Source organism: Siphateles boraxobius, unplaced genomic scaffold (genome assembly GCF_051911475.1).
Source record: "Siphateles boraxobius isolate OS27281-9 unplaced genomic scaffold, OSU_SipBor_1 33, whole genome shotgun sequence".
NCBI lineage: Eukaryota > Metazoa > Chordata > Actinopteri > Cypriniformes > Leuciscidae > Siphateles > Siphateles boraxobius.
This window is the reverse complement of record NW_027508953.1, coordinates 820001-847500: the sequence shown is the minus strand read 5'-3', so window position 1 is coordinate 847500 and position 27500 is coordinate 820001. Positions and strand designations below refer to the sequence as shown.

At 37.0% G+C, this 27500-nt stretch overlaps 1 protein-coding gene across 4 annotated transcripts in view; it reads left to right on the top strand.

The window, feature by feature from the left end:
* Window positions 1-5784: 5784 nt before the first annotated feature.
* runx1 (RUNX family transcription factor 1) overlaps window positions 5785-27500 on the top strand; it is a 70073-nt gene continuing 48357 nt past the window's right edge. Inside the window, exons 1-6 of one of the 4 annotated variants that reach the window (XM_077194836.1) lie at window positions 5785-5901; window positions 6037-6116; window positions 7347-7533; window positions 8488-8585; window positions 8933-9624; window positions 9847-9993. In XM_077194836.1, the coding sequence (XP_077050951.1) occupies window positions 9549-9624; window positions 9847-9993 (223 nt within the window). In that variant the 5' untranslated portion in view covers window positions 5785-5901; window positions 6037-6116; window positions 7347-7533; window positions 8488-8585; window positions 8933-9548. Of the gene's footprint in view, window positions 5902-6036; window positions 6117-7346; window positions 7534-8487; window positions 8586-8932; window positions 9753-9846; window positions 9994-27500 lie in introns of all 4 variants that reach the window. The other 3 variants (XM_077194832.1, XM_077194835.1, XM_077194834.1) reach the window with 3 other exon arrangements.

The following is a 27500-nucleotide window of genomic DNA, read 5'->3' as shown; positions in this document are numbered from 1 at the left end:
TCACCTGGTTTCACATTTCACTTCACACACACACACACACACACACACACACACACACACACACTGCTGGGCCGGGTGCCAAACAATGGCAGTTACAGACATTACCGTAGTGCTTACACACGAAAAGATACGTGCTGTCTCTCTCACTGTCTTTAATATTTCTTTCTTTCACTGTAATGTTGTAATGTTTGCACACACACACACACACACACACACACACACACTTGTTCCTGATATTGTTAAGCTATTCTTGGTAATCTGTCACAGGATTCAGCGGCCAGAAGAGTATCTGAACATTTAAGTCACAGTCATTAATGTCTGAATGCCATTGCATTACATACAAACTTTGTCATTTATTGTACAGAAAGAGGCTCTTTACTATCAAAACATGTGACAAAAAGAGCTTTGTTTGGTTTGAAACGCTAAAACAATAGATGAAGACCGTCAGTATTGTGTTTGTTTGTGGTTGTACTGATAGTTAATGTGAACTAGATCTGAACACCAGCTGATACAAAGATGCTGAGCAAGAATGTAATGAAATTAAGACACACTTAAGTGCGACTCTAGTGTTCAAATGCATGTTTTATTGACCGAAGATTCCTGTCATTCTCTGGCAAAAAGAAACAGTTTGATACTGTGTGTGTGTGTGTGTGTGTGTGTGTGTGTGTGTGTGTGTGTGTGTGTGTGTGTGTGTGTGTGTGTGTGTGTGTGTGTGTGTGTGTGTGTGTGTGTGTGTGTGTGTGTGTGTGTATGCTGTCACTAAACTCAATGCCTCAATTTGCTTTTTTAAGTTTTTTTTAGCAGCAGTGAAGATAAAATACCAAAATAAACAGATTTTTTGGTATCACTCTATATAAAGGTCACGGTTAAATGCCATAGTCTTTTCCACAACCAGCTGCATGTCGAGAATATCTCTTCATGTGTTTACTGACTGCATGAGATTTCCTGTTTCAATTAAACACTATACTTTCAGTCAGATATTAAAAAAGAAAAATGTATGCTATAATGCAGTGAAGGCATTTATAATGTTACAAAAGTTTCTTCAAGTAATCTGTTCTTTTCAACTTTCTATTCATCTTAGGATCCTGAAAGAAAAGTATCAGTTTTCACAGAAATATGAAGCAGCACAACTGTTTTCAACATTGATAATAATCATAAATGTTTCTAAAGCATCAAATCATCATATTATACTGATTTCTGAAGGATCATGTGACACTGAAGACTGGAGTAGGTCTGCAGCTATCGATTCTTTTTTTAATCGATTAATCTAGCACTTAGTCGATCGATTAATCGAGTAATCGGATATTTTTGTGTGTGTTTTATTAACAGAATAGTTATATTAAACTTGTGTCTATTTCAGTTAAAGCTGTTATAAGTTATATACTATAAGTTACATAGTATGCAAGTTATAAAGCTATCTCATATGTGAATTTTCCTTTAAGATGTTATAATATAACCACTCTAAGCATCTAAGCATATTTGTGTATTCTGGTAGTTTAACACTGAAGAAGAGCTGTATGTAACGTGACGTGTTGTTGAACACGCAGTAAAAGCTGACGCACTTTTTGTTCCGTGCGTTTTAACTGAAAAATGAGTACTCCGAATCTTTATTAAAAACCAACAGGCTGGACTTTATTTTTTTGTTGTTGTCTGTATTTGGCAGACGTGAAATACAAACCATGTGCAAAGCAAAGACTGCAATACAATATTTGTTCCTCCATCACGTCCTGGTGTGTACAGTGAATGCATGCTGAAATTATTGTTGCGTGGCTATATAAAAGTTTAAGCATATGTGATGCATTGCTGCAATTGGTCAACTGGTGTGTGTGTGTGTGTGTGTGTGTGTGTGTGTAAAGGGGTTCTTTTTTAAGGCTATACTCTTACAATTGAACGTGATAGTTACGTTTACTACTTAAAAATGTCATCAAAGCTAAAAATCATATCGTCAAACCGCATCACGACATCGCTACAAATACAGTATGGGATTAAAATCAGCGAACATCAATAGGCTTAGGCTACGTTACCTTGTTTCAGCGAGTTAAGTGTATTAAGTGAATTAAGTGTGTAATGATCCCACACTTTAGACAATTTCTGCCGTTTATTTACATATTTATTCTCCGCCATCGCGCCAACTACATTAAAAATATATGCATCCTGAACAGGTCCGTGTGAAATTAATAAACGGTCCGTGTGAAACAATCAAATCCCTGCTCCGCGCGTATAGAGCGCGTCATAGGAATCTAACGAGGCTTCGAGGCAGATTTTTTGCCTCGAGGAATTTTTGTAATCGAGTAACTCGAGGAATCGTTTCAGCCCTAGGAGTAATGATGCTGAAAATTCAGCTTTGATCACAGGAATAAATTATATATTCACATAGAAAACAGTTATTTTAAATGGCAAAAATGTTTAACAATATTACTGTTTTTACTGTATTTTGAATTAAATAAATACAGCCTAGGTGAGCTGAAGCATTTTCATAAATAGTATTTTCCAATAGTTTTCCAGTAAAAACATCCTTAAAAAGATCCATTTTAAAAGATAATTGTGACTATTTCTCAGAATTGCGATATATGTACTTGTCACGATTAGCCACGCACTTCCTGGGTTTACTTGGACTACATTTCCCATCATACACCTCCCTGGACTGATAACACCAAACACTGTACACCTGCACTGCATCCAAGTAAACCCAGGAAGTGCGTGGCTAATCGTGACAATACTATTCTGAGGGGGATTTTTTCCCCATAGAATTGGACTTTATAACTCACAATTACGAGTTCAAATCTCGCAATTCTGACTTTATATCTTGCAATTCTGACATATTTTCTCATAATTGTGAGCTGTAAACTCGCAATTGTGAGTTATAAAGTCCAATTCTATGGGGGAAAAAAGACTGACTTTTTTCCTCTCAGAATAGTTTATATCTCACAATTCTGACTTTATAACATGCAATTGCGTATTATAAAGTCATAATTGTGAGATATAAACATGCAATTCTGAGAGAAAAGTCATAATTCTCACAATCCTGACTTTATAACACGCAATTGGGACTTTATATCAATCAATTCTGACTTAATATCAATCAATTCTGACTTTATATCAATTAATTCTGACTTTATATCAATCAATTCGCACTTTATATCAATCAATTCTGACTTTATATCACACAATTGCGACTTTATTTCACACAATTCTGACTTTATATCTCGCAATTCTGAGAAATAAAGTCAGAATTGCGAGATGTAAACTCGCAATTATGAGGAAAAAAAGTCAGAATTGTGAGATAAAAAGTCGCAATTATCTTTCTTTTTTTTTTTTTATTCTGTGGCGGAAACAAGCTTCCATACTGTGGGTTATTTTCTAATGCTATCATTTGATCTCCAGCTCAGTGTGTTGTTGTGTGATGGAGGTCATGTGACAGTGCAGAGGAGGACTGGTGTTGGACTGACAGGAACAGAGGTCAATCGGGGGGGGGGGGGATTTCTCACAGTTTGCTGTTCAGTCTGTCTGTCTGTGATCGTGTTTGTGTCCTGAATCATCCTCCTCCAGCAGTGGGAATATCAGCAGGTGTTTTTCCTTCTGTTCATTCCTGCATATCTCAACACTGACTCCCGCAAAACTCCATAAAATCACTGAGATGAATTAAAGGGCAAGTCACCTTCATTTATATAGCGTTTTTAACAATATAGATTGTTTCAAAAAGCAGCTTTACAGTATAGGGGTGTTTCCATTGCAGATTTGCGCAAAACTTTTGCAATTTTTTTCTAAATGTCGACAAAAAACGATTATGAAATGACGCCGTTTCCATTAACCGATGTTATGCGACTAAAACTTCATTTTTTCCACTCGCGATTATCTTTCCAAAAATCATGGCGACGGATGTTGGTAGGTTTATGTGTATCCCAGCCACCGCACTGGCCATTATTATTAATCGAAGGAGACGTATTTGTGTTATCCAAGCATTGGCATTACTTGAGAGCGGCACATATGAGGTGTTTCTGGGTGTTTCTCCCTGATTTCTGCTTCGAGGTCTTGATTGTAGGATTTCTTTGTTGTTTAGAATCCAGTATTCCCGTAATTCTTTTGTCTTTTATGAATTTAATAAAGAACTCTGTATCGTATTCTGTCTAAACACACCAAACATCTGCGTCAGGTGACCTGTAAATGCGAAAACTGTTTCCATTGCAGTTTTGTGAAATATTGTTTTTCGAATTGCCTGTAAAACCACCTCATGCGAGCATAAAAACTTTTTTTTGCGATAAATGGGAGTTTTTGCGAATTTGACGTGTTTCCATTGAGCGTATATTTTCAATTTGCGCAATTTGAAGGGTAATGGAAACGCAGCTAGTGATAATAGGAAATTAAAGTAACAGAGATTGTTTTGGCTTTACAGCAGCTCTAGAATAAAGTTATTGTCCAGATAAAGTTAGTTTTGATTGATTTACTTTAGTTGTAAAGATCATTAGTTATTAACTTAGGGGCCGCTAACACGACACCGTTCTAACAGAAAACGTTTAATGCGCTCCGGCCACTCATTCGCACAACAACAGTGTTTGGTGCTCCAGAACGCAAACCTAGAAACAGTTTCCAAGGTGCAGGCGTTGAAAAATGAACAATCTCCGTGTAATCTTCAGAAGCCCGAATCTGTGAAAACGCTGACGGCGTGCACATGTGTATTACGTGTTTATTACGTAGCAAGTGTAAAGCTATTTGCTTCCCTCGCTCCTTCTCGAACTAATCCTTTTATTTATTTATTTATTTTAAATGTTTTTGTTGTTAAATTTTGATTGTTTGTGTTGTATTTTGTGGTTTTTAAAATTTTGTGTTGCTGATTGTTCGAGACAAATAAACAAAAAAAACAAAAAAATATATAAATAAATATATAAAAAAGTGTCCTGCTTCTGTCTCTACTTTACAAACCAAACTCTCATTTTCTCCTTTCCTTTCCGATCTCCTGGCCTGATGTGACTCAGGGTTTAATAATTATATTCATCATGACTAGAGTCTTTATCCACAGAATGAAATGTGCAAGGAAAGTCCCTGTTTGTATCTCTTAACTTAAACCAGAGGCAGACAAAACATCTGTTCCCTTTTAAAAAATTCTGACATGTTCATTGTGGAGGAATTATAAGGAACTGTTACTGTAAATTATTTTCTGCATTGTAACATTATTTCCATGTTGATTTCCACATCCTGTTGTCATTACTGTAATGTGTCTTGATTTGAGTTGAATTCTTATTATTCTTCATAATGTTTTTTATTCTAATGAATCATCCTGTCTAGATATTTTTTTATTATTTAAATCAGCATACATTAAAGCAATATTCATGTCATGATTTAAGATTTTTAAATTAACTTTAAAGCAACTATACTGTAATTAGCAGTGTTAAACTCAAAGCCTAAATTATTAAATGTAAAAAAATATATATTGGAAGGCATAATTATAGGAGGCACTAACAATCATTATTTATTTATCTATTCATCCATCTATTAATTTATTGTGCAAAAGTGTCAAAACAATGTGGTAATTGACGATTTAAAGCTTATTTACTCTTTCTCTTTCTGGTTATAAAGATCCATGGATGGACATGCAGGAATGTCTCCGGCCAATGAAACGAGGAGTGTTTTTCTCAGGGATTAGGATCTGCAGTTCCATGATGCGATGGGAACACAGCAGGAGACGTGTGTGTGTGTGTGTGTGTGTGTGTGTGTGTGTGTGTGTGTGTGTGTGTGTGTGTGTGTGTGTGTGTGTGTGTGTGTGTGTGTGTGTGTGTGTGTGTGTGTGTGTGTGTGTGTGTGTGTGTAGGACAGCTGTGTATCCCAGACATCAATAAAATAAATAAATAAATAACAGATTCATTAGACGGCCCTCCTACTCACCGTTCTCCGCTCTACACTCCTGTAAGAACAAATGTAATGTTTTCTGGCTTGTATCAATAACTGAACCCTCGATTTTACGTTCCATAAATTGAAGGTTCTTTAGGTTTATGCTCATAAAAATACTGTTTCTCTTCTTTTCTATGTTACCAAATGAAGAGTCTGAAAGCAGTTTGATTCACTGTCAAGGTCTACTCAAGGAAATCCAGGACACGTGTCCCTTGATTTAAGAGCTTCAGGTACAAATGGCATTTCTAAACTTCTAATTTATTTGTTTTATATTGTAAATAACCTCTTATAGTTTGGATAAACTTAAATCTGCAAAGGTAATTAATTTACTAGGTTGTTTAGATTTTAGATTTACAATATAACACATTATATATATTACTAGTACAAGAGATGTATGTAACATGAGTGCTCTGAAGTGACACCAATGTTTGATAATGTAAATTATGGTCGGTTATTGTAGTGAAGTGACCGCTAAATTTGAAAATCAGTAACAACTCTACAAAAACGACTAAAATAGGGACCTCATTCTTTAATTTCATCATTTTCGGCACAAAATTCAGCACCCCCGCTCAAAAAAAACATTTTAAAACTTTTCATTAAAAACATGATTCTGCGTGAAAAGTGTGTTATTATGCGCTTATTATGATTATTACGGTAATCTGCAGCCGAGGTGTTTTTCATTGAGTTGAGTTGCTCGACGAGTCTTCGCCATTAATCTACAGTAATGTGATATCAAATGGAGTAACACCAAAGCATGTCATTTTCTCCTTAAGAAAAAGAATATGATGTTCTTAAGAAAACATTGGCAAAATAATTTTTGGTAACACTTTATTTAAGGTGACGTAGTTACATTGTACTTACGATAGAGTTACGGTTAGGATTTGGTTTAAGGTTAGTTACTTGTAATTGTGCATAATTTGTTGTTATTGCTATAGCATACGTGTAGTCACCTTAAAATAAAGTGTTACCGAATTTTTGAAGAATTGCATTTAGGAAAATTCGTAACTCAACTTTTGAGAAATTTCTGAACTTTTTTCAGTAACACTTTAGTTTAGGGTCCAATTCTCACTATTAACTAGTTGCTTATTATCATGCATATTACTATATATATACAGCACATAGTATTGCCTTATTCTGCATGACCATATTCTACATCCTTTAATCCTACCCAATACCTAAACTAAACTATTAATTAGTAATTAGTTTATTGAGGCAAAAGTCATTGTTAACATTGAGAATTAGACCCTAATTTTTGTAAATCCGGCCACTGATTAAGAACCAATTCCAGTTCTTGATGTCATATATTCTTCAGACCATAACATCGGTTCTAGGATTGGAATCATATAACTTAAAATCGAATCAATCTGTCAAAATTTCCCCATTGCATTATATAACAAAACATCAAAGCAAGTGGAACACCTGCACAAATCAAAGCCTTTTTGGAACCTTCATTTTTTCAGAATTCAAAACTGTTTCCGCACAATCAAACAGACATTCTACAACACCGTCGTCTGTAAGCGTGTCTGGATGCCGGGATGAAATCCGACTCCAGGTTTGGGAGGAATAGCATCTGGATAGCACCTAAAGCACTCCGCCCACCACTCCCAAACCCCCCGTCCAAACGGTTCGAGGACCGCCAGGACACAGGTGTGTGTGTGTTTGGCATGTGCTGGAGGCGTGATGCAGGTGTACATGTGCCAATTTGGGGCCGTGTAAGCTGGAGCTGGACGCAGGTGTGTGGCTACGAGATAATGGGTGCTTGAGGGGTTGCGGGGGGCGTTTCTTTTCTTTGGACAAAATGAAACGCCCTAATCAGTTGCATGATAGGCAAGAGTCTTGCGTGATATCATGACCCTCTTGCACGTGTAATGCAATGCCTTTATTAAGGGCAGGTGAGACGGTAATGAGTCCTGCAATTATGTTAACGCCCGTCATGCTAAACGCATAATGCAGTTTGATTTGATCTGGGTAATGCAATCGTTTCGGGAAAGGAAAATATTTTACTCATAAATATTATGTCAATGGCCGTTCAATGTATTTGCATGTCAGATGATACAATAAAAGTTAAATTTGGATATTATGAGCGTTTATTGTTGGTAAACAATCTTATATTGTGTCTCATGCAGAAGCAACAGATTAAAATGATGTGAAAGGCGCCATGCAACATGCAAAACACATAATGAAGTCTACGATTTGAAGCAGGTGATGCCATCATTCACAGGGAAAATGATTGTGCAATTTTCTTTTAAAATAACTTTTTGGCTCTCGGTCATTTAATATGACATTTAATTTTCACTTTAATTGAATGTCAGTTGCACTTGAAAATATATGAAGGTCATTGCAATAGACATCAAAATACAGTATGTGACAGAACTTCATATTTTCTCAGAACTTCACTTTTGTTTTTTGATTGATATTTAATGCAATTATATTTAGGTATTTTAAGTGTGGCTTAAATACCGCCTTATCTCACTGTATATATGTTATCTTTGTAAATAGTTCTGACTACTGTAGATACCAAAGTTATTTAGACCAAACTAGTCATAAGAATGGTTTATTGTCAGTAAATGCACTGCATTACATTTTCTGTTTGTCTTGCAGAATCAACACTTTGAAATGAAATGTAAGGCACCATGTAGCATGAAAAATGCATTATGAAGTCTCCGATTTTATTCACAGCCTGATGATGCATAGAAAAGGTTTTTGCAGTTCACTTTTAAATTACTTGTTGGCTCTTGATCATCAAATATGCCACTTCATTTTCATTGTAATTGAATGCCAGATATTCTACTGGACACTAGAGTTACACATTAGGCATTAGATGACTAATCATCAAACGAAGTGACATCTGCAAAGAAACAATTGTGTTTTCAAATGCAGTTACATTTATAGTGTTTTAAATGTCCTTTTGTCCCACTGAATACAGTATGTGAACATGTTATACATAATTCTGATTGGATACTGAAAATTTAAGATCAAACAAGTGGTCACAATGCACAAGATTGTCAGTAAATACACTGTCTTTTATTTTCTGTTTGTCTTGCAGAACCAGCAGATGAAGCTGATACGAAAGGCATCATGTAAATGTTAGCGCCTTTATGGCGTCTGAGACACAGAACTAATTGTGTCCTCTGGTGAAGATGGATTTGCATGCTTTAACTTATGCAGCGTGACTCGCCTTGCTCTCGTACACAAACTCTGACACACACACACACACACGCACACGCTTTGGCTGTTAAACGCTGTGGTGTTCTTACCTACTCACTTTCAAACCCCCTCTGTTGAGCTCGCACGCTCTTACAATTGAAACAGACCTCATTTATTTCCTCCTTTTCAAGAAAAAGCCAACAGGTGGAGGTTTGATAGACCGGCCCAAACGCCAGATCACACAGAACAAAACCTCTGCAGAAAAAAGTCAGAATAAAATGTGCTGGAGCATGTGACCTGAGCGGCCCAATGACACTCGGATGCTTTTTTTTCCCCTTCAGTTGTGGGGAACGGTTAAACTTGTCGTCTGTCTAAGGGAGAAGCTTTCTCTGTGGGCCGCCACAACCACAAACCAAGTCTGCGACCGGTCACGGCTCTCTAGGCACTAGAGATCTGCGAGATAAAGATAGACGAGAGGGACTGAAGAGCACGAGGGGGAGGGAGAATACGTGTTGATGTCAGTGTGTGAAACAGACAATTCGCCGGAAAAACCACAGCGACACGTTTGCGCTCCTGCTCTTTTGCACAAGGGTAAGCATCAGTCAACCACAGGCTGACCACCGATCGCAATCGCCCGTGTCTGTGAACCATGCACAGAATCCCAGGACCGAACCGCCTCTCCGGACCGGCTCAGGGTGACCACGGGTTCCCGGGTGTGGGTGTGTACTGCATGTCGGGGTTCGGGGATCAGGGGCTGGCGTTCGGGCCAAACCTCTTGCGTGTCGTCATGCATGTATTTTTTGCTCTTTGCAGGGCAAAACCGGGAGCCCTTCAAAATTCGGGAGCAGATCAAGTTGGAAGCGCTGGATTCTGACGAAGAGGAGGAGAAGCAACCGCTCGAGATGGCCTCCAACAGCATCTTCGAAAGCTTCTCGTCATACCAGTCGTGCTTCTCCAGGGGTGAGTGTCCGAGCCAGTGTTTCTGTGCGAGCTCTTATCTCCATCGAACGTGCGTCGACGCCGATGTTTGCGCAAAATGACGAAGCTGGTTTGCAGTGTCAGTGAAGTACTGAAATCTTGTGGCTGAATCTGAAAACCACAGGTCTGTGGGTTACTTCACTGGTTAACCTCATTCAACCAGCCACTGCATGCTGGACTCCAACGTGTTTTCCAGCTGGAGAAAAAGGGAGCTATCGTCGACATATTAGTTTGAAAACTTTTCCGTTTTTGCATTGTGAGTTTTTTTTTTTTATGCAGGGTGAAAGTAACTTACAGAATATTGCTTTAATGGTTTAAGAGGTTGTTAGTTTGTTCGTTTTTTATGACGAGCTTTGCACATGTTGCTTATGCTTTAATAGTTGAAGAGGTTGTATTGAACGCTGGACCCTCAATAGAGAAATGAAGTTGATGTCTGGAAAGATGTTCTTTTGCACCGAGTCAGAAAGCTTCAGTGACGAGCCGACATTCATTCGTGAAGGAAGAGCGTGCTGGTGTTGAGTTTGATGATTGAGATCCAGGAAAGCATGTAACGTTAGAAAAACAAGACTGAATTGAAGTAGAAACTGCACTCAAATTATGCATTGGCACTTTTTTGAGAAATTCTTTCTTGAGAAATTCTTGTTACTTGATGCTGTTTTAAAAAAAGGTTCAGTTCTTACTGAAAGTTCTGCGGGAACATGGTTTTGTAAAATAAAAATAAAACAAATTTAAAATAATTTATTCCATGATAAAGAGATCAAGGAAAAGCATGATGCTGGTTACATGATGGTTACATTTTAACTGAAGTGTTAAATGTGTATGATTGCTGTTACATGATGCTGTTTTAAAACATGTTTCACCTTTAATGCACAAATAATTATTTTACCTTTGAGCATTTTGTTTAAGTACTGAAAGTTCTGCAGGAACGTGGTTCCATTTAAGAAAATCCAAATAAAATAAATTAAAAATAATAGTATGATACAATAATTAGCGTTAACAAATTTAGAGGTTCTTCATTCCATGAGAAAGAAGTCCACTTTTGGTTTTGATTTGATTTGAAGTTTATTTCAAGCGATAAAAAAAGAAAAGAATACAGACATATATATATATACACATACATTATTTACACATATAATACTTACTCGAAAGGGAGTGGAAAGAAGCATAACTTATTTTTAAGTTGAAATATCAGTTCTGTTTTTTAATATTATTCTATGACAAAAACAGCTTGATTTGAATGCAGTCGCGGTCCGACCTCGCAGCTCTGGACTTTCCCTCTCACTGGTGTTTCTGAAGCACTGTTTCTCTGCCTGTGGGTGTGTGAGTTCACAGCTGAGGCCCAAAGATGATGCTTTGGTGTCTCTCTCGTACTGAAATGACTGTGGGTTAAGGGTGAAGGGAAATCACCCTGGTTTGGTTAAACTGACTCATTTAGCTTCTTCTCTGGCTGGATCATCTTACAAATGCTGTATATTCTGCTGAGTTAATTGGCTTGTCAAACTCAAAGTTACTTCTAACTGTTTTAGTGTTTTAAAACGTGCATTGAAAATGATTTAGAAAATTATTTCTAAAGATGATGTTAATGAGGTTATGAGGTCCGGTTGCTTTTTTTCCTCTACTTGAGAGTCTTATTTCAGCTTGTTTGCTTGTTGATTTGCCAGCTAGTTAAATTTTTTCACTCTTAACTGAAAGTTGTGCAGGAGTATTATTTTGTAATAACTTAAAATGAAATGAAATTAATTAAATTTAAAAATTGCATTAAATTAAATTAAAAATTATAATAAAATAATTAGTGTGAACAAATTTAGAGCTTCTTCATTATGAGAAAGAAGTCAACCCTTGGCATAAGTATCAGTTCTGTTTATTATTATTATTTCTAATTGTTTTAGTGTTTTAAATCCGCATTTAAAACACTCATGTTTACTCTAGATCCTGCCGTGGGATAATTTCTAAAGGTGATGTTAATGAGGTTATGGTTGCTTTTTTTTTCTCAGTTGCTCATTTCAGTTTCCTGACTGTGTGTTTCTCATGCACACATGCATCTTGATGTGTGTGAGCGCTTTCAGTTAACACAGGAAGTTTATCAGTCGCACCCGATGCATGTTTCTTCTTAAGCACATGTGAACAGCCTCGATGTAACATCTCAAAGTCGAGTCAAAGGCCACATGAATATAAATAAACAACCTTTTTTCTACTAATATACTGGAGACGTCTTTATGTGCATGAGTTAACATGCACTTCATTTGCTGTCATTGACGATGTTTTAAAATGTGATGCCGGTTTTTTAGCCCATGTAAAAACATAAGTGTAATGCATTTCATTGCATTTAATTTCTTTCTCATTTTATGTAGAACTTGATTGACGCATCAGCTTGTAATTGCGACAGTGCTTGACAACACTATATTTAAACTCTGCTTTTCATCCCTTAGTAACAAGTTCTTCCCTGACTTTACTTATTTTGGACACATCTTGCACTGCATTTTTTTTTATTATTTCTCCTTACAATAACATCAGCAGTCGACTTCACATCAAAGTAAAGCAATTGTGTCTAATAACAGCTGCACCAATCACTATATAATAATCTAATTTCTGCTTTTGCACGGCACATACCGGTTTCCCTGAGTATCTCAACTGGACAGAGATGTTCAAACATCATCAGATTGTCAACGTGACTTTGTACATGTTTTCCGATGTCCATTTGCATATTTAATTAAATGTTGCATACAGCTCATTTATATTTGCTTTTATCAAGGAAAAGCTATCCATATGCAAAGTTGAAGGACATGTCAACATATGCAAGAATGGAGTAACAAATGCGGACTAGGTTTGTGTGTTTGTGGCCTTTTTCATCTAGCAGTGCACAAACCGACAGACACATGAGGATTCACCCGTATCTCTCTGTGATATCGTTTTATCAGATCATATGTGTGTAACCCTCTCGATCTCTATCACTATCCATTGCTTGCAATTCTCAGAGAAAGTTCCCTTATTTTTTGTAAATATAACGTGTATTATTAGTGTGAGGAAAGCTGCTTTAAGGCCCGTTTACACCGAGGATGAGAACTGTAACAACTAAAGATAAAGATATAGATCTAAAAAAAAATCTCAACATTAAAGAATATCCACACCACAACCATAGCGGTAACGGCACAGAGAAACGATAATGATGGAATCACTTTATAAATATTGACAGCCAATCAGAATCCATCCTGCTTTAAAGAGCTCGAGCAAAGGCAAAACTGCAGAATAAACACAATGATATTGACGCTAATATAGTTATTGCTATAGTTATCATTCTTGGTGTGAACGGCAAGAAGTAGTTAATCATGTTGAAGCTATTTAACGCGGCCAGTATGTTTTTAAGTATTATATTATTTGTTTTTGCAATCAGATCAGTTTTTGATTAACTAAGTATTTTGCTTCAAATTTTTGTTAATTGGAATGAAGTAATTCTTTACAATAAATCAAACTTTTTTTAAAAAATTTTACCATTACTTTAAGTTAGTAGTATTATCACTACTTTTATTCAGTTTTATTTCATACTTTTTATTTATCCAAGAGTCTGCACACTGAAAAAAATAAATATAGGATTTACTTCAAAACAATTTCCACTTTGAAATTGCTAGTAAATTTCACATATTATTACAAAGAAACAGCAAGGAACACATTGAATTAAATGTGCTATTTTTAAGTAGGAAAGTATGTAAAACATACTCTAATAATCTGTTTTATTTGCAACTTTTCATTGCTTGGTCAAATTGACGTCAGCAGAAAGAAAAGTTATTTAGAGGCATTGCATTTTGGTTGAGATTTTGTGTCTTCCTTGGTAAACAATGCATTTCTACTTTAAAGAAGTCGGATGAGTTATAGAGTGATGTATCTTAATGTAATGTGCATTGGTGACTGATGCCATATTTCTGCATGAAGTTTGCATGGTAAACTATAGCAGGACGTGGCACAGTTTTCTGAGAATACTGTGTGTTTATCTTCAAATGAAGCCACTTTCCTTCAGTTTCCACTCCATCCCGTCTGGCACACCGGGCACCGTTTCTTTCTATATATCTCTTGAGTGTTTAACTGTAGCTGAAAGTTTTACAAGGTTGCTTTTGTCCTGGTGTGGCTCCTGGTGTCGACAGAGATGGATTTACGGAGGTTGTTGAGGCTCGTCGTGGGCCTGTGGACCTGCAGACGGAGTGTTTCGTCCCAGCGACTTCACGCCTGGCCAACGCTGATTCTGTTTATCTACATCTACAGGCACCTGAGAAGGAAGCCGCTTCGTCTGGTCAATGCAGATGCAGAAAGGGACTTGCATAGGGTCATAAATTCCTGTTTCTCGCTCCCGTTTGGGTGCTTTTCAAGAGTTTAGCGGAACTAGGTGTGGATGGGAACGATTGCCATATTAGAGTAATGGGAATGTGGTCACCGGCCATAAATTAGATGCTTTAACACACATAACACCTCAAAGCAACCATGGGCGTCGGAACCATTGTATATGTGTTAGACAAGACCCACCCACTTTTAATGACCAATGATATTGGACCTACACACTTTTACAGTCTCTAATTCAGCGCATTCAGAGCGCCGTCAGTCAAATCCATTCCACTTAAGGAATGCCCTAATAAATTAAACCCCATTTCCGCTGAATCGCTACATTATATTTCTCAACGAGACGCAACTGATGAAAATAACCGGTCGTTGTACCCTTCCAGTCAAATATTGGGTTGCAAACATCAATAACAGCTTTAAGTTGTCAATGCTGGCACAATCACTCACAGAAAAAAAGGTACAAAAGCTGTCACTGGGACAGTACCATTCAAAAGGGTTCTAATATGTACCATTTAGGTACTAATATGTACACTTTTGGTACCAATATGTACCTTTGAGGGACTAATATGCACTCTTTAGGTACAAAAGTGTACCTTTTGAAAAGTTTTTTTCTGAGAGTGTATCAGCAGCGGGATAATCCACGGATAGCTGTGCATTTAATGCATTTACATTTAGCTGACACTTTTATCCAAAGCGACTTACAATTGCTATATGTCAGAGGTCGCACGCCTCTGGAGCAACTAGGGGTTAAGTGTCTTGCTCAGGGACACATTGGTGTCTCACAGTGGATTCAAACCCGGGTCTCTCACACCACAGGCATGTGTCTTATCCACTCCGCCATCACCACCCCTGTTCCCATAATGCACGACGTGAAGCGGAGTTAAGTTTACTTGTTTAATTAAAAGGCATCAGAATACATGAAATGGCATTTACTCCAGTAACATTTTTCTGGAGGGAGGACCCACACACTTTCTTTTTTGGTTTCCGACGCCAATGAAAGCAACCTCATATTTTACCTTCGGAATAACAGAGGAGAAGTGAGGAGTGCATCGGCACGGCCCTTTCCCAGCACCTTCCCAAAGGCCTTTATGGAGATTCTGACTCTCTAATACCTGATACGCATTAAAGAGCACTGATCCGATATGAAATGCTGATGTCTCAATATCTCGCTGGTCATTGGCTTATATTGAGTTTCTGTTCTCGCTCTGCTGAAATGGATTTTCTAACCCTGCTCTCTTTACATGGAGCAGCTGCTGGGAGAGTTTGGGCCTGGTAATATTGAGCCCAGTGTCTGGTAGACAGGCGGGCCCGGTCGCCATTGAGCCCAGCGTCCCACAGAACCACGATGGGGATGTATTGAGTGTCGTCACTGATGCGCAGCTCCAGGCAAGGAGATAAAGACGGTTCAGACCGGTGGAGGGACTGAGCTGGTGGGCAACAAGCTTGAGGATGTGCTCATGAATGAGACCGGTGTAGGAAGTTGCTAGACGAGAAACGAATCACTGATTTATTTAATTTTCTGAAATTCCGTTTCTGGGAATTTTTTTATTATAGTAAACATTTTTTTTAATTTTTTTATTAAATAAAAAATATATTTTTTTATTAAATATTTTGATCAAATTACTATTTTTGTTTACTAAACATATTTATATCCATATATATATATCCTAAATATTAGGCCATAATATGCAAATTATATATTTCATCATTAATGATGTGCTAATTTGCATTTGCATCAATGTTGTTGAAAAATTGTGAATATAGTGATCCAGATATGTTTAAAAAAAAGTAAATAAAATATTTCCATTCTATTTTTCATTAAATAATTGTTTTTTATTTATTTAATAAATATCTAATTATTTAATTAGTATTTTAATATACCTTTTTTTACTAAAGATATTTGCCTTAATATGATGCCATGATATTACCCACAAGATATAAAATACGTAAATTAGATATTTAATCATTAATTATGTGCTAATTTTGCATTCGCAGGTTGTTGAAAAATTGTGAATATAGGAAACAAAATATTTATTTGTTTGTATTTGTATATAAATATTTCCAGATATTGTAATTTGTATTAATATTTTTTCAATTCTGTTATGAAATATTTAATTATTAAACTATCTATCATTTATCTATCTATCCATCCATTCCACTGTTTTTAATTTTAATAACATTATAGTAAAAATAAAAACTTAATACTATGCATAATTTGGGAATGCACTATTTTCTTATTTTTACTCACAAATGATGAAGTAAATAAGTAGTAGAGTAACAGTTCATTTGTGCAAAGTTTGGTTCAAGTATGTTTATTGGAAGAGAATCTGTCCGAAAATGACAAAATGAGCATTTTTTCTCAATAAAGTGCACGTTATAGATGAAAATCAGACTATAAGTTTTGAACTGATCGGTCCGTGTCTCTATACAGCGAGAGTAATGTTTGTTTAACGGCTGCACAAGATGAAAACATGGTCGTAATATCTTGCAATTTTTAACATTAATTAAACAAGTCAGACTGTAGCAGTTTGAAGTGTATTTCTCTAGGGAGGTTTGTTTTGGCGTGAACACACACCACTTTCATTTCAATAATTATTTTGAGGGCAGACATTGATTCTCTGACCACATCATATTAAATCAACCGCTGATTGGTCAGCCATCGATCTGCTCGAGCTTCATATTGAATCGCAGGCGTCCAGTTGAAGATTACATGATGAAAATCCCTTTTCGGAGCCCAAACACGTGTCTGATAATACGAGACGGCCCAAACGTTTCATAACACACATGTGAAGGGAAACTTCTCTGTATGTTCAGAAACCACACAAGAGTTCGGGAGCTCCGAGTTCTCCTGCATTATTGCCTTCCCCTCACCCACTTTTCCTGTCAGCCGGCAGCTTCTCGCTACAAGGGAGATGTGCTGTTGAAAATAGCTATCGCTGTGAGCCGGAGTGTGTTTTAACACCTAAAGGCCTGCGTGTCGTTTGAGAAAGCGGAATAAGGCTCAGTTGACAGGAAGAAGAAGCTTTTGCAAGGTGTTCGAGGAGCGAGTCCCTCTCTCTCCGACTGCACCGGATATGTGCAAAACCTTAGTGCAACTCTGAACTGCAAATATCCTCATCATAATATCCAGTGTTAGTGAAGCTGCTTTCAACCTTGTCAAGCTACAAGCTGCTCATAACTGAAAGTGTTGAACTGCAGTCAAACTGTACTTTTACTTAACGCCACAAGCTAACCATAAAAGTATCCTATTTATTTATTTATTTGTTTGTTTATTTTAACCTTTTAACTTTATCAAACTGATTATTTTCACTCAGACAGTTCAATTTATTTGTTTATTTATTTATTTCAATCTGTTAATATCATTAAACTAAATATATTCACCCAGACAGTTCAATTTATTTATTTAATTATTTATGTATGTATGTATTTATGTATATATTTATTTATCTATTAAACTAAATATTTTCACCCAGTTCAATTAAATTAACAGGTTATTTATTTATTTATTTGTTTTAACATGTTAATTTCATTAAACTGAATATTTTCACTCTGACAGTTCAATTTAATTAAAAGTTTTGGTATTTATTTATTTTTTATTATTATTTATATATTAAACTTGTTAATTGACCTAAACTAAATATTTTCACCCAATTCACAGGTAATAGGTTCAACATTTATTTGTTTGTTTGTTTGTTTGTTTGTTTGTTTGTATTGAAAATGTTACATATTTACACTCAGACAGTTCAATTAAATCAACACGTTCAAAAATAAAATATATTTATTCATCAATATTTCATTCAGACAGTTCAATTAAATTAAAAAGTTAAAAAAATGAAACAAAAAATAAGGTAAATTAAATTAATTGTTTTATTATTTATATACCTCTTCAATTATAATGAACTGTCTGATTTAAAACATTCATATTTAAGGAGAGTGTTTGATTATTACTCATCGCTGCTGAATGCAAATGTGAAAAACAGTTTGTAAACAGCTAACTGTCACGCTACGGAACAACTGTGCTGAAGTTACTAGCATCGCTACTTTTAGATAGTTACTCACTACACTTTCTACATCAAGCAACTTTTCATTTCAGTAGAAAGGTCCCAGGTGTGTGTGAGTGTTTAAAGTTTCTTTGCTGAGCGTTTAGTATGCGTGTGTATCGATGACAGAGGTCTGTCTGTGGTAGCGCAGCGGTGAGTGTGGCGACCTGAATAGCCACAGTTCCTTACCCACATGCAAAGTAGCCTAACCAAACATCTCATTCAGGCAAACATAGTCATGTAGAAACATGCATGTAGGAGTAAAAACAGAACCACATTAGTCATGGGCTCACTGACTCAATGCACACTAACTAGTGCTAAAATGAAACCGTTTTAGTGGAACGTTCTACATAGACAACACATGTAGCTTTTAAAAACTTTTTGCCAAAGTCAATATTCAAAACTGATGACAAACTTTATAAAGTATTCACACAAAAATACTGTGTAAAATAGTCTATTTTTAGTGAGTTTGACTTATAATTGATAGGTATTGTGTGAAATTATATATATATTGCTATTGGGGATGTTTTTAACTGAGCTTGTGGCAATGCATTCTTGCATTCAATGCATGCCAAAAAAAAGTAATTTAGGATTGATTTGATTAATGCATGTCTGTTTTAAAAAAACATTAATCAACATCTGATAAGCTTTGTTCTCAATACTAGACATAACTCAAATAAGAAAGACCACAAAACTCATCTCAGTGGTTAAAGTCCATGCAAACAGCGGCATTCACACTGATTCTGAAATGATGGAGAGCTCACATGCACACTTCTCTTTTTCTGTTAAATGATTGACAGGCCAGTCATTGGATGGGGGTGCATTTCCTGATGGTACATCCTTTGCAGCATCAGTTATTGGGCCAGTGTGTGTGTGTGTGTTTCAGTTAGACAGGCTGAGAGTTTCTAACGGTGGCCTTACAGCTGTAGTTTCCTTCCTCTCCAGTATCAGCTTCACAGGAAGCTGTTATTCAGTGTTTTTACAGACGCAATATTAAAATATCTGCAGAACCAACTCTTACAAAATGTATGGTGGTACCATACAATGATGGTGTCAGATAACTGCACCATGGCACTACAATGGTTTTTGGACAGTTAACATTGTACTACTATGGTTTTGTCCATGGTGCTACTATCATTTTGGACATTTATCATGGTATTACTATGGTTTCTGGCCGTTTACCATGGTAAAACATCGTTTTTTTGGATATTTACAATGGCATTTCTATGATTTTAGACATTTACGATGATACTACTATGGAAAATTGGAGATGTACCATGGTACAACTTTGGTTTTTGGAAATGTTTAATGGTGCTACTATAGTTTTGGACATTTACCATGGTACTACTATGGTTTCTGTACATTTACCATGGTACTACTATGTTTTTTGGACATTTACCATGGTGCTACTATGGTTTCTGTACATTTACCATGGTACTACTATGGTTTCTGTACATTTACCATGGTACTACTATGGTTTTTGGACATTTACAATGGTCCTACTGTGGTTTTTGGAGATGTACCATAGTGCAACTTAGTTTTTTGGAAATGTTTAATGGTACTACTATGGTTTTTGGATATTTACCATGGTGCTACTATGGTTTCTGTACATTTAACATGGTACTACTATGGTTTTTGGACATTTACCATGGTGCTACTATGGTTTTTGGACATTTACCATGGTACTACTATGGTTTTTGGACATTTACAATGGTCCTACTATGGTTTTTGGACATTTACCATGGTGCTACTATGGTTTTTTGGAAATGTTTAATGTTACTACTATGGTTTTTGGATATTTACCATGGTGCTACTATGGTTTCTGTACATTTAACATGGTACTACTATGGTTTTTGGACATTTACCATGGTGCTACTATGGTTTTTGGACATTTACCATGGTGCTACTATGGTTTCTGTACATTTACCATGGTCCTACTATGGTTTTATGAGATGTACCATAGTGCAAATTAGTTTTTTGGAAATGTTTAATGGTACTACTGTGGTTTTTGGACATTTACCATGGTGCTACTATGGTTTCTGTACATTTACCATGGTACTACTATGGTTTTTGGACATTTCCCATGGTACTACTATGGTTTTTGGACATTTACCATGGTGCTACTATGGTTTCTGTACATTTACCATGGTGCTACTATGGTTTCTGTACATTTACCATGGTCCTACTATGGTTTTTGGAGATGTACCATAGTGCAACTTAGTTATTTGGAAATGTTTAATTGGAACTACTATGGTTTTTGGACATTTACCATGGTGCTACTATGGTTTCTGTACATTTACCATGGTACCACTATGGTTTTTGGACATTTACCATGGTACTACTATGGTTTTTGGACATTTACCATGGTGCTACTATGGTTTCTGTACATTTACCATGGTTCTACTATGGTTTTTGGAGATGTACTATAGTGCAATTTAGTTTTGTGGAAATGTTTAATGATGTTACTATGGTTTTGGACATTTACCATGGTACTACTATGGTTTTTGTACTTTTACCATGGTAATTATATGCTTTTTGGACATTTACCATGGTAATACTATGGAAAATTGGAGATGTACCATGGTACAACTTTGGTTTTTGGAAATGTTACTATGGTTTTTGGACATTTACCATGGTGCTACTATGGTTTCTGGACATTTACCATGGTAATACTATGGTTTCTGTACATTTACCATGGTACTACTGTGGTTTTTGGACATTTACCATGGTGCTACTATGGTTTCTGGACATTTACCATGGTAATGCTATGGTTTCTGTACATTTACCATGGTACTACTGTGGTTTTTGGACATTTACCATGGTACTACTATGGTTTTTGGACATTTACCATGGTACTACTATGGTTTTTGGACATTAATCATGGTACTACTATGGTTTTTGGAGATGTACCATAGTGCAACTTAGTTTTTTGGAAATGTTTAATGGTACTATTATGGTTTTTGGACATTTACCAGGGTGTTAATATTCTGTTAATTAGATACATTTGCTTCATAGCTATCTCCATTATGCTCTCTGTTTGCTCAGTCGTCTGTGTTTCTTTGTCTGGATAAACACTGTACACATGCTGTGTGGAATCTGAGGATTTCAGGAAGTATGAGTATGAGTACACTAGCACAGAATCAGTCCGAAACCAATACTGGTATCGGCACATTCACAATATATGTATGTGTGTGTGTCTGTTGTAATACATACGAAGATGAAGAATATAAGATTAGGTCTGAATTCAGAGTTAATTTACATATTGTATGCAGATCTTATTTACATACAGTATGTATTCGTGTTCTGCCTCATCTTGGACTTGTACGGTAGATTCCTCGACACTATTTGACTGTTATCATCTCCATCTTTGACATTTGTCATGTTGATTTACATATTCTCTCTCATCTACATCTGACGTCTGTCTTTCTCTTTCTCACCAATGAAATCAGTTCATCAGATAAATGACTCGCTCTAATCATACATGCACAAATAGCTCCATCGTACGCGTGTCCTTTTAAAGCACACATGTGTGTGTCTGTCTGTGTGTGGTGCTGCAAGAATGCGATCCAAAAACTTTACGATCCACGTCTGCTGAGGTAATTATGCTGTGTGACTCAGCGCTCTTGGCTAGCGTCCTGGGCACAGCTAGCATCACCTGTTTCAGCACAGTCATCCAGGCGCCCGTGTGTGTGTGTGTGTGTGTGTGAGCTATGCTTAGTCAGAGGAGATGGCAGTTAACAGTTGGCTATGTTTAGTCACAGCATCAGTGATACAGAGACTCTCCTCTGGCCGCCGTCTGGCCGCAGAAGAAAGCCATAGTCATGTCTAGCCACCGCGTCTCGCTCCGTTTAGCGCTAATGCTTACACACCAGTGGCGGCTGCTGGTCTTTCAAAGAGGGGAAGCTCATTTTCGGCCTACATCATAAATATTGTCCATTTATTTATATGTAAATTCTGAATGAATGAATCAACAAACGATCTAAAAAAAAAATATTAAACTCGACGGAGGATATGTGGGAATTAAGTTAAACTGAAAGAAGGAATGTGGTGTAAAATTGTGTGAAATGTATGATGAAAATTGGCTAGCAATTTCGCCAAGCAAATACCAAGAAATATGTTGCAGTAGTTTGTCTTTCGACTACACTTGCAAAATCGGCGATGGGACTGAGCTCGAACAGCTTCAGCGTCAGTGACTTTTTGTAGTACAAAATCGCTGTCAATCAAAAGGAGATGCAGTCTGTCAACAGACCGTCTTTGGACTTGCATGAACTCTGTGTGTGTGTGTGTGTGTGTGTGTGTGTGTGTGTGTGTGTGTGTGTGTGTGTGTGTGTGTGTGTGTGTGTGTGAGTGTGTGTGTGTGTGTGTGTGTGTGTGTGTGTGTGTGTGTGTGTGTGTGTGTGTGTGTGTGTGTGTGTGTGTGTGTGTGTGTGTGTGTGTGTGTGTGTGTGTGTTTTGCTGTGTTTAAAGACTTGAGCAGTGACAGAGCAAGGCACCTAACCCCCAATCGCTCCCCGGGCGCCACTCAAGGCTGCCCGCTGCTCCGGGTGTGTGTATCCACGTTTGCAGTGTGTGTGTGTTCACTACTCACTACTCTGCTCCTAATGTGTGTGCACTTACTTGGATGGGTTAAATGCAGAGGTCAAATTCCAAGTATGGGTTACTATACTTGGCCATCACGTGTCACTTTCACTTTCTTTCACTTTCACTTTTTTTATTAAAGATGTACTATGGTGCAACTTTGGTTTTTGGACATTTACAATGGTGCTACTATGGTTATTAGAGATGTAACATGATACTATATGGTTTTCGGACCTTAATAACTTCTTGTTTTAGAGGTATTTATTTCACTTATTTACTTATTTATTTGCCCTGCAGAAAAAAATCGACTTACTCAAATATCCATAAGTATTTTATTTATTTTATAACTGTTTTTTTTATTATTATAAAAATTCAGAATTTAATTGGAACTTACAAAAATGCATTTACAATTTTCAACACATTTTATTTTTGATAAATACAATAAAACCTATGAATGCAATGAATTTAATATTCTTTAGCCTCAAAGGATTTTCAAACACACCTTTCCAGAATAATTTTCCTCTTATGGCAAATATGCATGTTTTGAATGAAGATGTAATTTGATGCATTGAACATTATACTACAGCCGATAGCCATTTTATTATTTAGTTATTATTTTTTTGTAGCTTTTTTTTTTTGTGCTATTTCTTTAGACAATATTGAACATTAGGGCGCAGCTAATTAATTTCATACAGGTCAGATAATTTTCTCCTGGGAAAATGAATGAGAAATGTTACATTTGAAATCTGAGTCATCGTTTGATTGGAGACTTTAGTATCTTGGCAAATATGAGCACAGTTTGAGACGTTATTGAGAATCTCTACTGAAAGGAGAAAAAGTTCCCTTTTTTTCTCAATTTAATCTCATTTCTGTTTCGAATGAGTAAATGACTTTTGTCATTTTTCTTTCCAAGTAGCTTTCAGACAGTAATGCGGATATTCTGCGTGATCCCAAGCTGTCCTCACATTCTCTGTAATCTGTGTGAGTGAATTACAGACCACAGGCCCCGCCCCCTCCTCCTCATTGGCCCCGCCCACGCCCCGGGGAGCCCGGGACCATGTGGCAAAACTGGCCCGGGATCTGAGAGTCCTTCGGCCCGTTTGATCCGCTCCACACAACATCCGCAGCACAGGAAGAGGATCTCTAATAAAGCCTCTTCATTTCCTTTTATTTTCATTTCTTTCCAATCTCCTTCCTCCTAAAAAAAAATAAAAAAAGCAGCCTATACCCGCTAAACTGGATCAGCTGGTGACCAGTGTAAGCTGGACACATTTTGTGAGATCCCATTCTGGGAACATTAATACTGGTTTTAACATGCTATACTGGTAACCAGCAATGTCAGTTGAAGGGGTCTAAACGTTATTTTTTTTTTTTTTGGGAAGGCTCTTCTGTTTTTATTTCATGGTTCACTAGGGAAAGAGACTGGGTAAATGGGTAAATGGGTTGAAGACGTGGCAGGCTAAACTCGAACCTTCATGTCGTGCCACAGCACCAACGGGTTCAAAGAGTTTGTTCCTTTCCCAGCCGGTGTAGACTCCTCTCGTTTATACTGCATGCACATGAAATCAAAACTTTTTATTGAGAAATATTTTACAGTACTTTCACTGTAAAAATTAAAACATCATTTCAAATAAAGTGTAAATATTTTAAAACAATAATACAATACAATGCATTTTTTTAAATAGTGTAATATTTTATTAATTTAGTGAACAAGAAATACAGCTCTTTAATTTTTTTTAAATTATTATTACATTATATTTTGTTATTACAATTTTTATATTATTATTATTATTATAAATCAGATAGAAAAATATGTACTGATGAAATTGCAATATAGTGCAGTAATATTGTACTTTAATCCTAACGAAAAAGGTTTCTTTGTATTATTTTATAAATTTTACATCTTGATTTTTCTGAAATGCAACGCCCATTTTGTACCAATTCCTAAAGTACTCAATCAACTCCCGTCCTAAAAAAAATTCCCCTCATTGAACATTTTATTATTTATTTTTTTATTCTGAAATACCCAGTTTGCATGAGTAAAATGCGCTTTACGTTGACTTGAGCTGTGTTGTGTGTGTGTCAGTCAATAATGAATGTGTCGGGGTGTAGATCCATGCGGCGGGTGCACTGATACACTCCTCAATGCAACTGGCAGCAGCAGCCTAGAAATATTGATCAGTGTCCCATAAAGCACGAGTAGACTGGGTGAAGAAGAGGAAGAGAGTGACTATCACGGTGTTTCCATTGATTGCAACATGGCTCTTGACAGGAGCCTCTTTGTTCTTTTGAAGACTGTAACTGAGAGCGCTAATCGCTCCTTGACGAACGGTTTGTCTGATTCTTCATAGACACAAATGAACTGTCTGACTGCTGAGATGTTTCGGGGCGATTGTGCTGGATGTGAGAGGACAATGCTTGACTGTTTCGCTGTCATCAACGGCCTTTGACATTAGCAGCCCGAGGACAAATGATTTAAGAGGAAGTAGCACTTTCTCAACTTTCTTTCTTTTTCTAAACCTGTCTCTCCACCTGTGTCTTTGCCTGAGCGCGGTCAGTGCTTTTTCCTGTCACGGCATCTGTTGGCGAGTTTCTGACGTGCTTGCGGACGCCCAGTGGTGAGGACACATGCAAACACGCCCGATTACCCACAATCCTCAGATCCTTTGATCAGTCTCAAAGCCGGCACATGTGCTCCTCCGTCAAGGATGTCACACGATTCAGTGACTTCAACTACATGGAAAGTGCCAACAGAATATAACTCCAGATTGTTAAAGTGCTCCTATTAGGCTTTTCCTACTAGTTCTGTAGTCTCCTAATATGTTCATATGCATCCAAGGTCAAAAAACACTTTAATTTTCTCATAAAATAAATTGTACATCACCTCATTTCTCAAAGAGTCTGAAAAAGTTCATTCGAAGGTTCAGTCTTTATAAGCCCCTCCTTTCCGTGAGCCGACTCTGCTCTGATTGGTCAGACGGCCCAGTCTGTTGTGATTGGTCGACCACTTGCAGTGCGGGTCGAAAACTAAACGTCCATTACCATTTCTGCTCTTCCTCAGCGCTTGATTCACAGTAATAAGAACAGTAACGATTGCGTAGTTTTTCAATCCTGTTGAAGGGCATCAAAGCGGATTTGAAAACAGCGTCTTTTCGACATGAACAACATGATCTCTTCTACAACTACAGTGTTTGAGGCCGGGGCAAAGTAGACGTCGTTCACCAGCATCCAATGAAAACCATAGGATGGCATTATGGAAATGTGTTATATGTCACAGGAAGTGAGACTGAATTACAGAATCGGCAATAACTTTGATCTTTAAAACTTTGTAGACCTTTTACATTCACAAACAGACACAAACTCTATTGTACACTACATGAAGGGTAACATTTGAAAAAGCATAATATTGGGAACTTTAAACTGACAATATGCAATGCAAAAAAAAAATTTATAAGGTTTTATTAGTCCTTATTGACTTGTTTTTCAGTAAAGATCAGGATTAATTTACTATATACGCATATACTGTATATACTGTGCTGTACTGGCAGATTTTAGGACTTGTTTTCATCTTAAAATGAAATGCATTCAGTGCAATAAGACAAAACACATCCATATGAAAGACACATTCTGTGAAAACAAGTCTTAGTGTTTTATGCAGAGTTACTCAAGTACATTTATCTTGTGTTAGTGATTTTTAGATATTTTAATCTGGGAAATGAGGTTGTTTTTTTTGCAGTGCCGTATCTCATTACTCAGGTGCTTCCCACAGAAGATAATACATTTGGTGCCTTTGGTGAAACAATATTTTTTCCAACAGAAAAAAATGTTTTCAATCACATATGTATTAATAAAAAAAAATGATATTAACTTCTTTATAATGCTGAAGACGAAGCCTAAGCGATTAGTGCACATGCTCCAACATGTTGCACATTAGTTTCTGAGTCAACTTCTCTGTCCTGTCTGATTTAAGTGTGTGCACTAGTAAGAGTGCGTCTGTCACATTTGGCCTACTCCATTTGATTACTTTTGCTGCAATAATGCCCTGACGGTGATGGTGACTGGCGTTTCAGAAGCACGCGGTTGGTTCGAAACGCATTCGGCCGCCTTCATGCCACTCCGTTCCTCAAAACTGTGAGACCGCAACAGGGAATGCCAATATAACGGTCAATACTGGCACATGGTCAGAGCCGCTCTGCCAAACCACAGAAACCCTCCTAGACTTTGATAATGGACCATCCGTTGCACCACCAGACCCGATGGGATCCGTCCCCAAGTGGAAAGCCAACATGCTTCTCGATGTGGTTAACGACTCGGAGATGCAAAGTGTGTCGTGCGCCATCGTTTCTGAGCTTTCCATGTGTCTGTTGCTAATTTATTTATCTGTGGATTTTTACTCAACGATCCCATTTGCTTGAATGTTCTTCTGGCTAATTTGGTAGGCCCTCATCCGCATAATAGTTTGAGTGGAGGTGAGAGTGATGAACAGACCTTCTGGAGGAGGGCTGGAAATGACTTTTGTCCCAGGACTTTCTGAGTTATTAATTG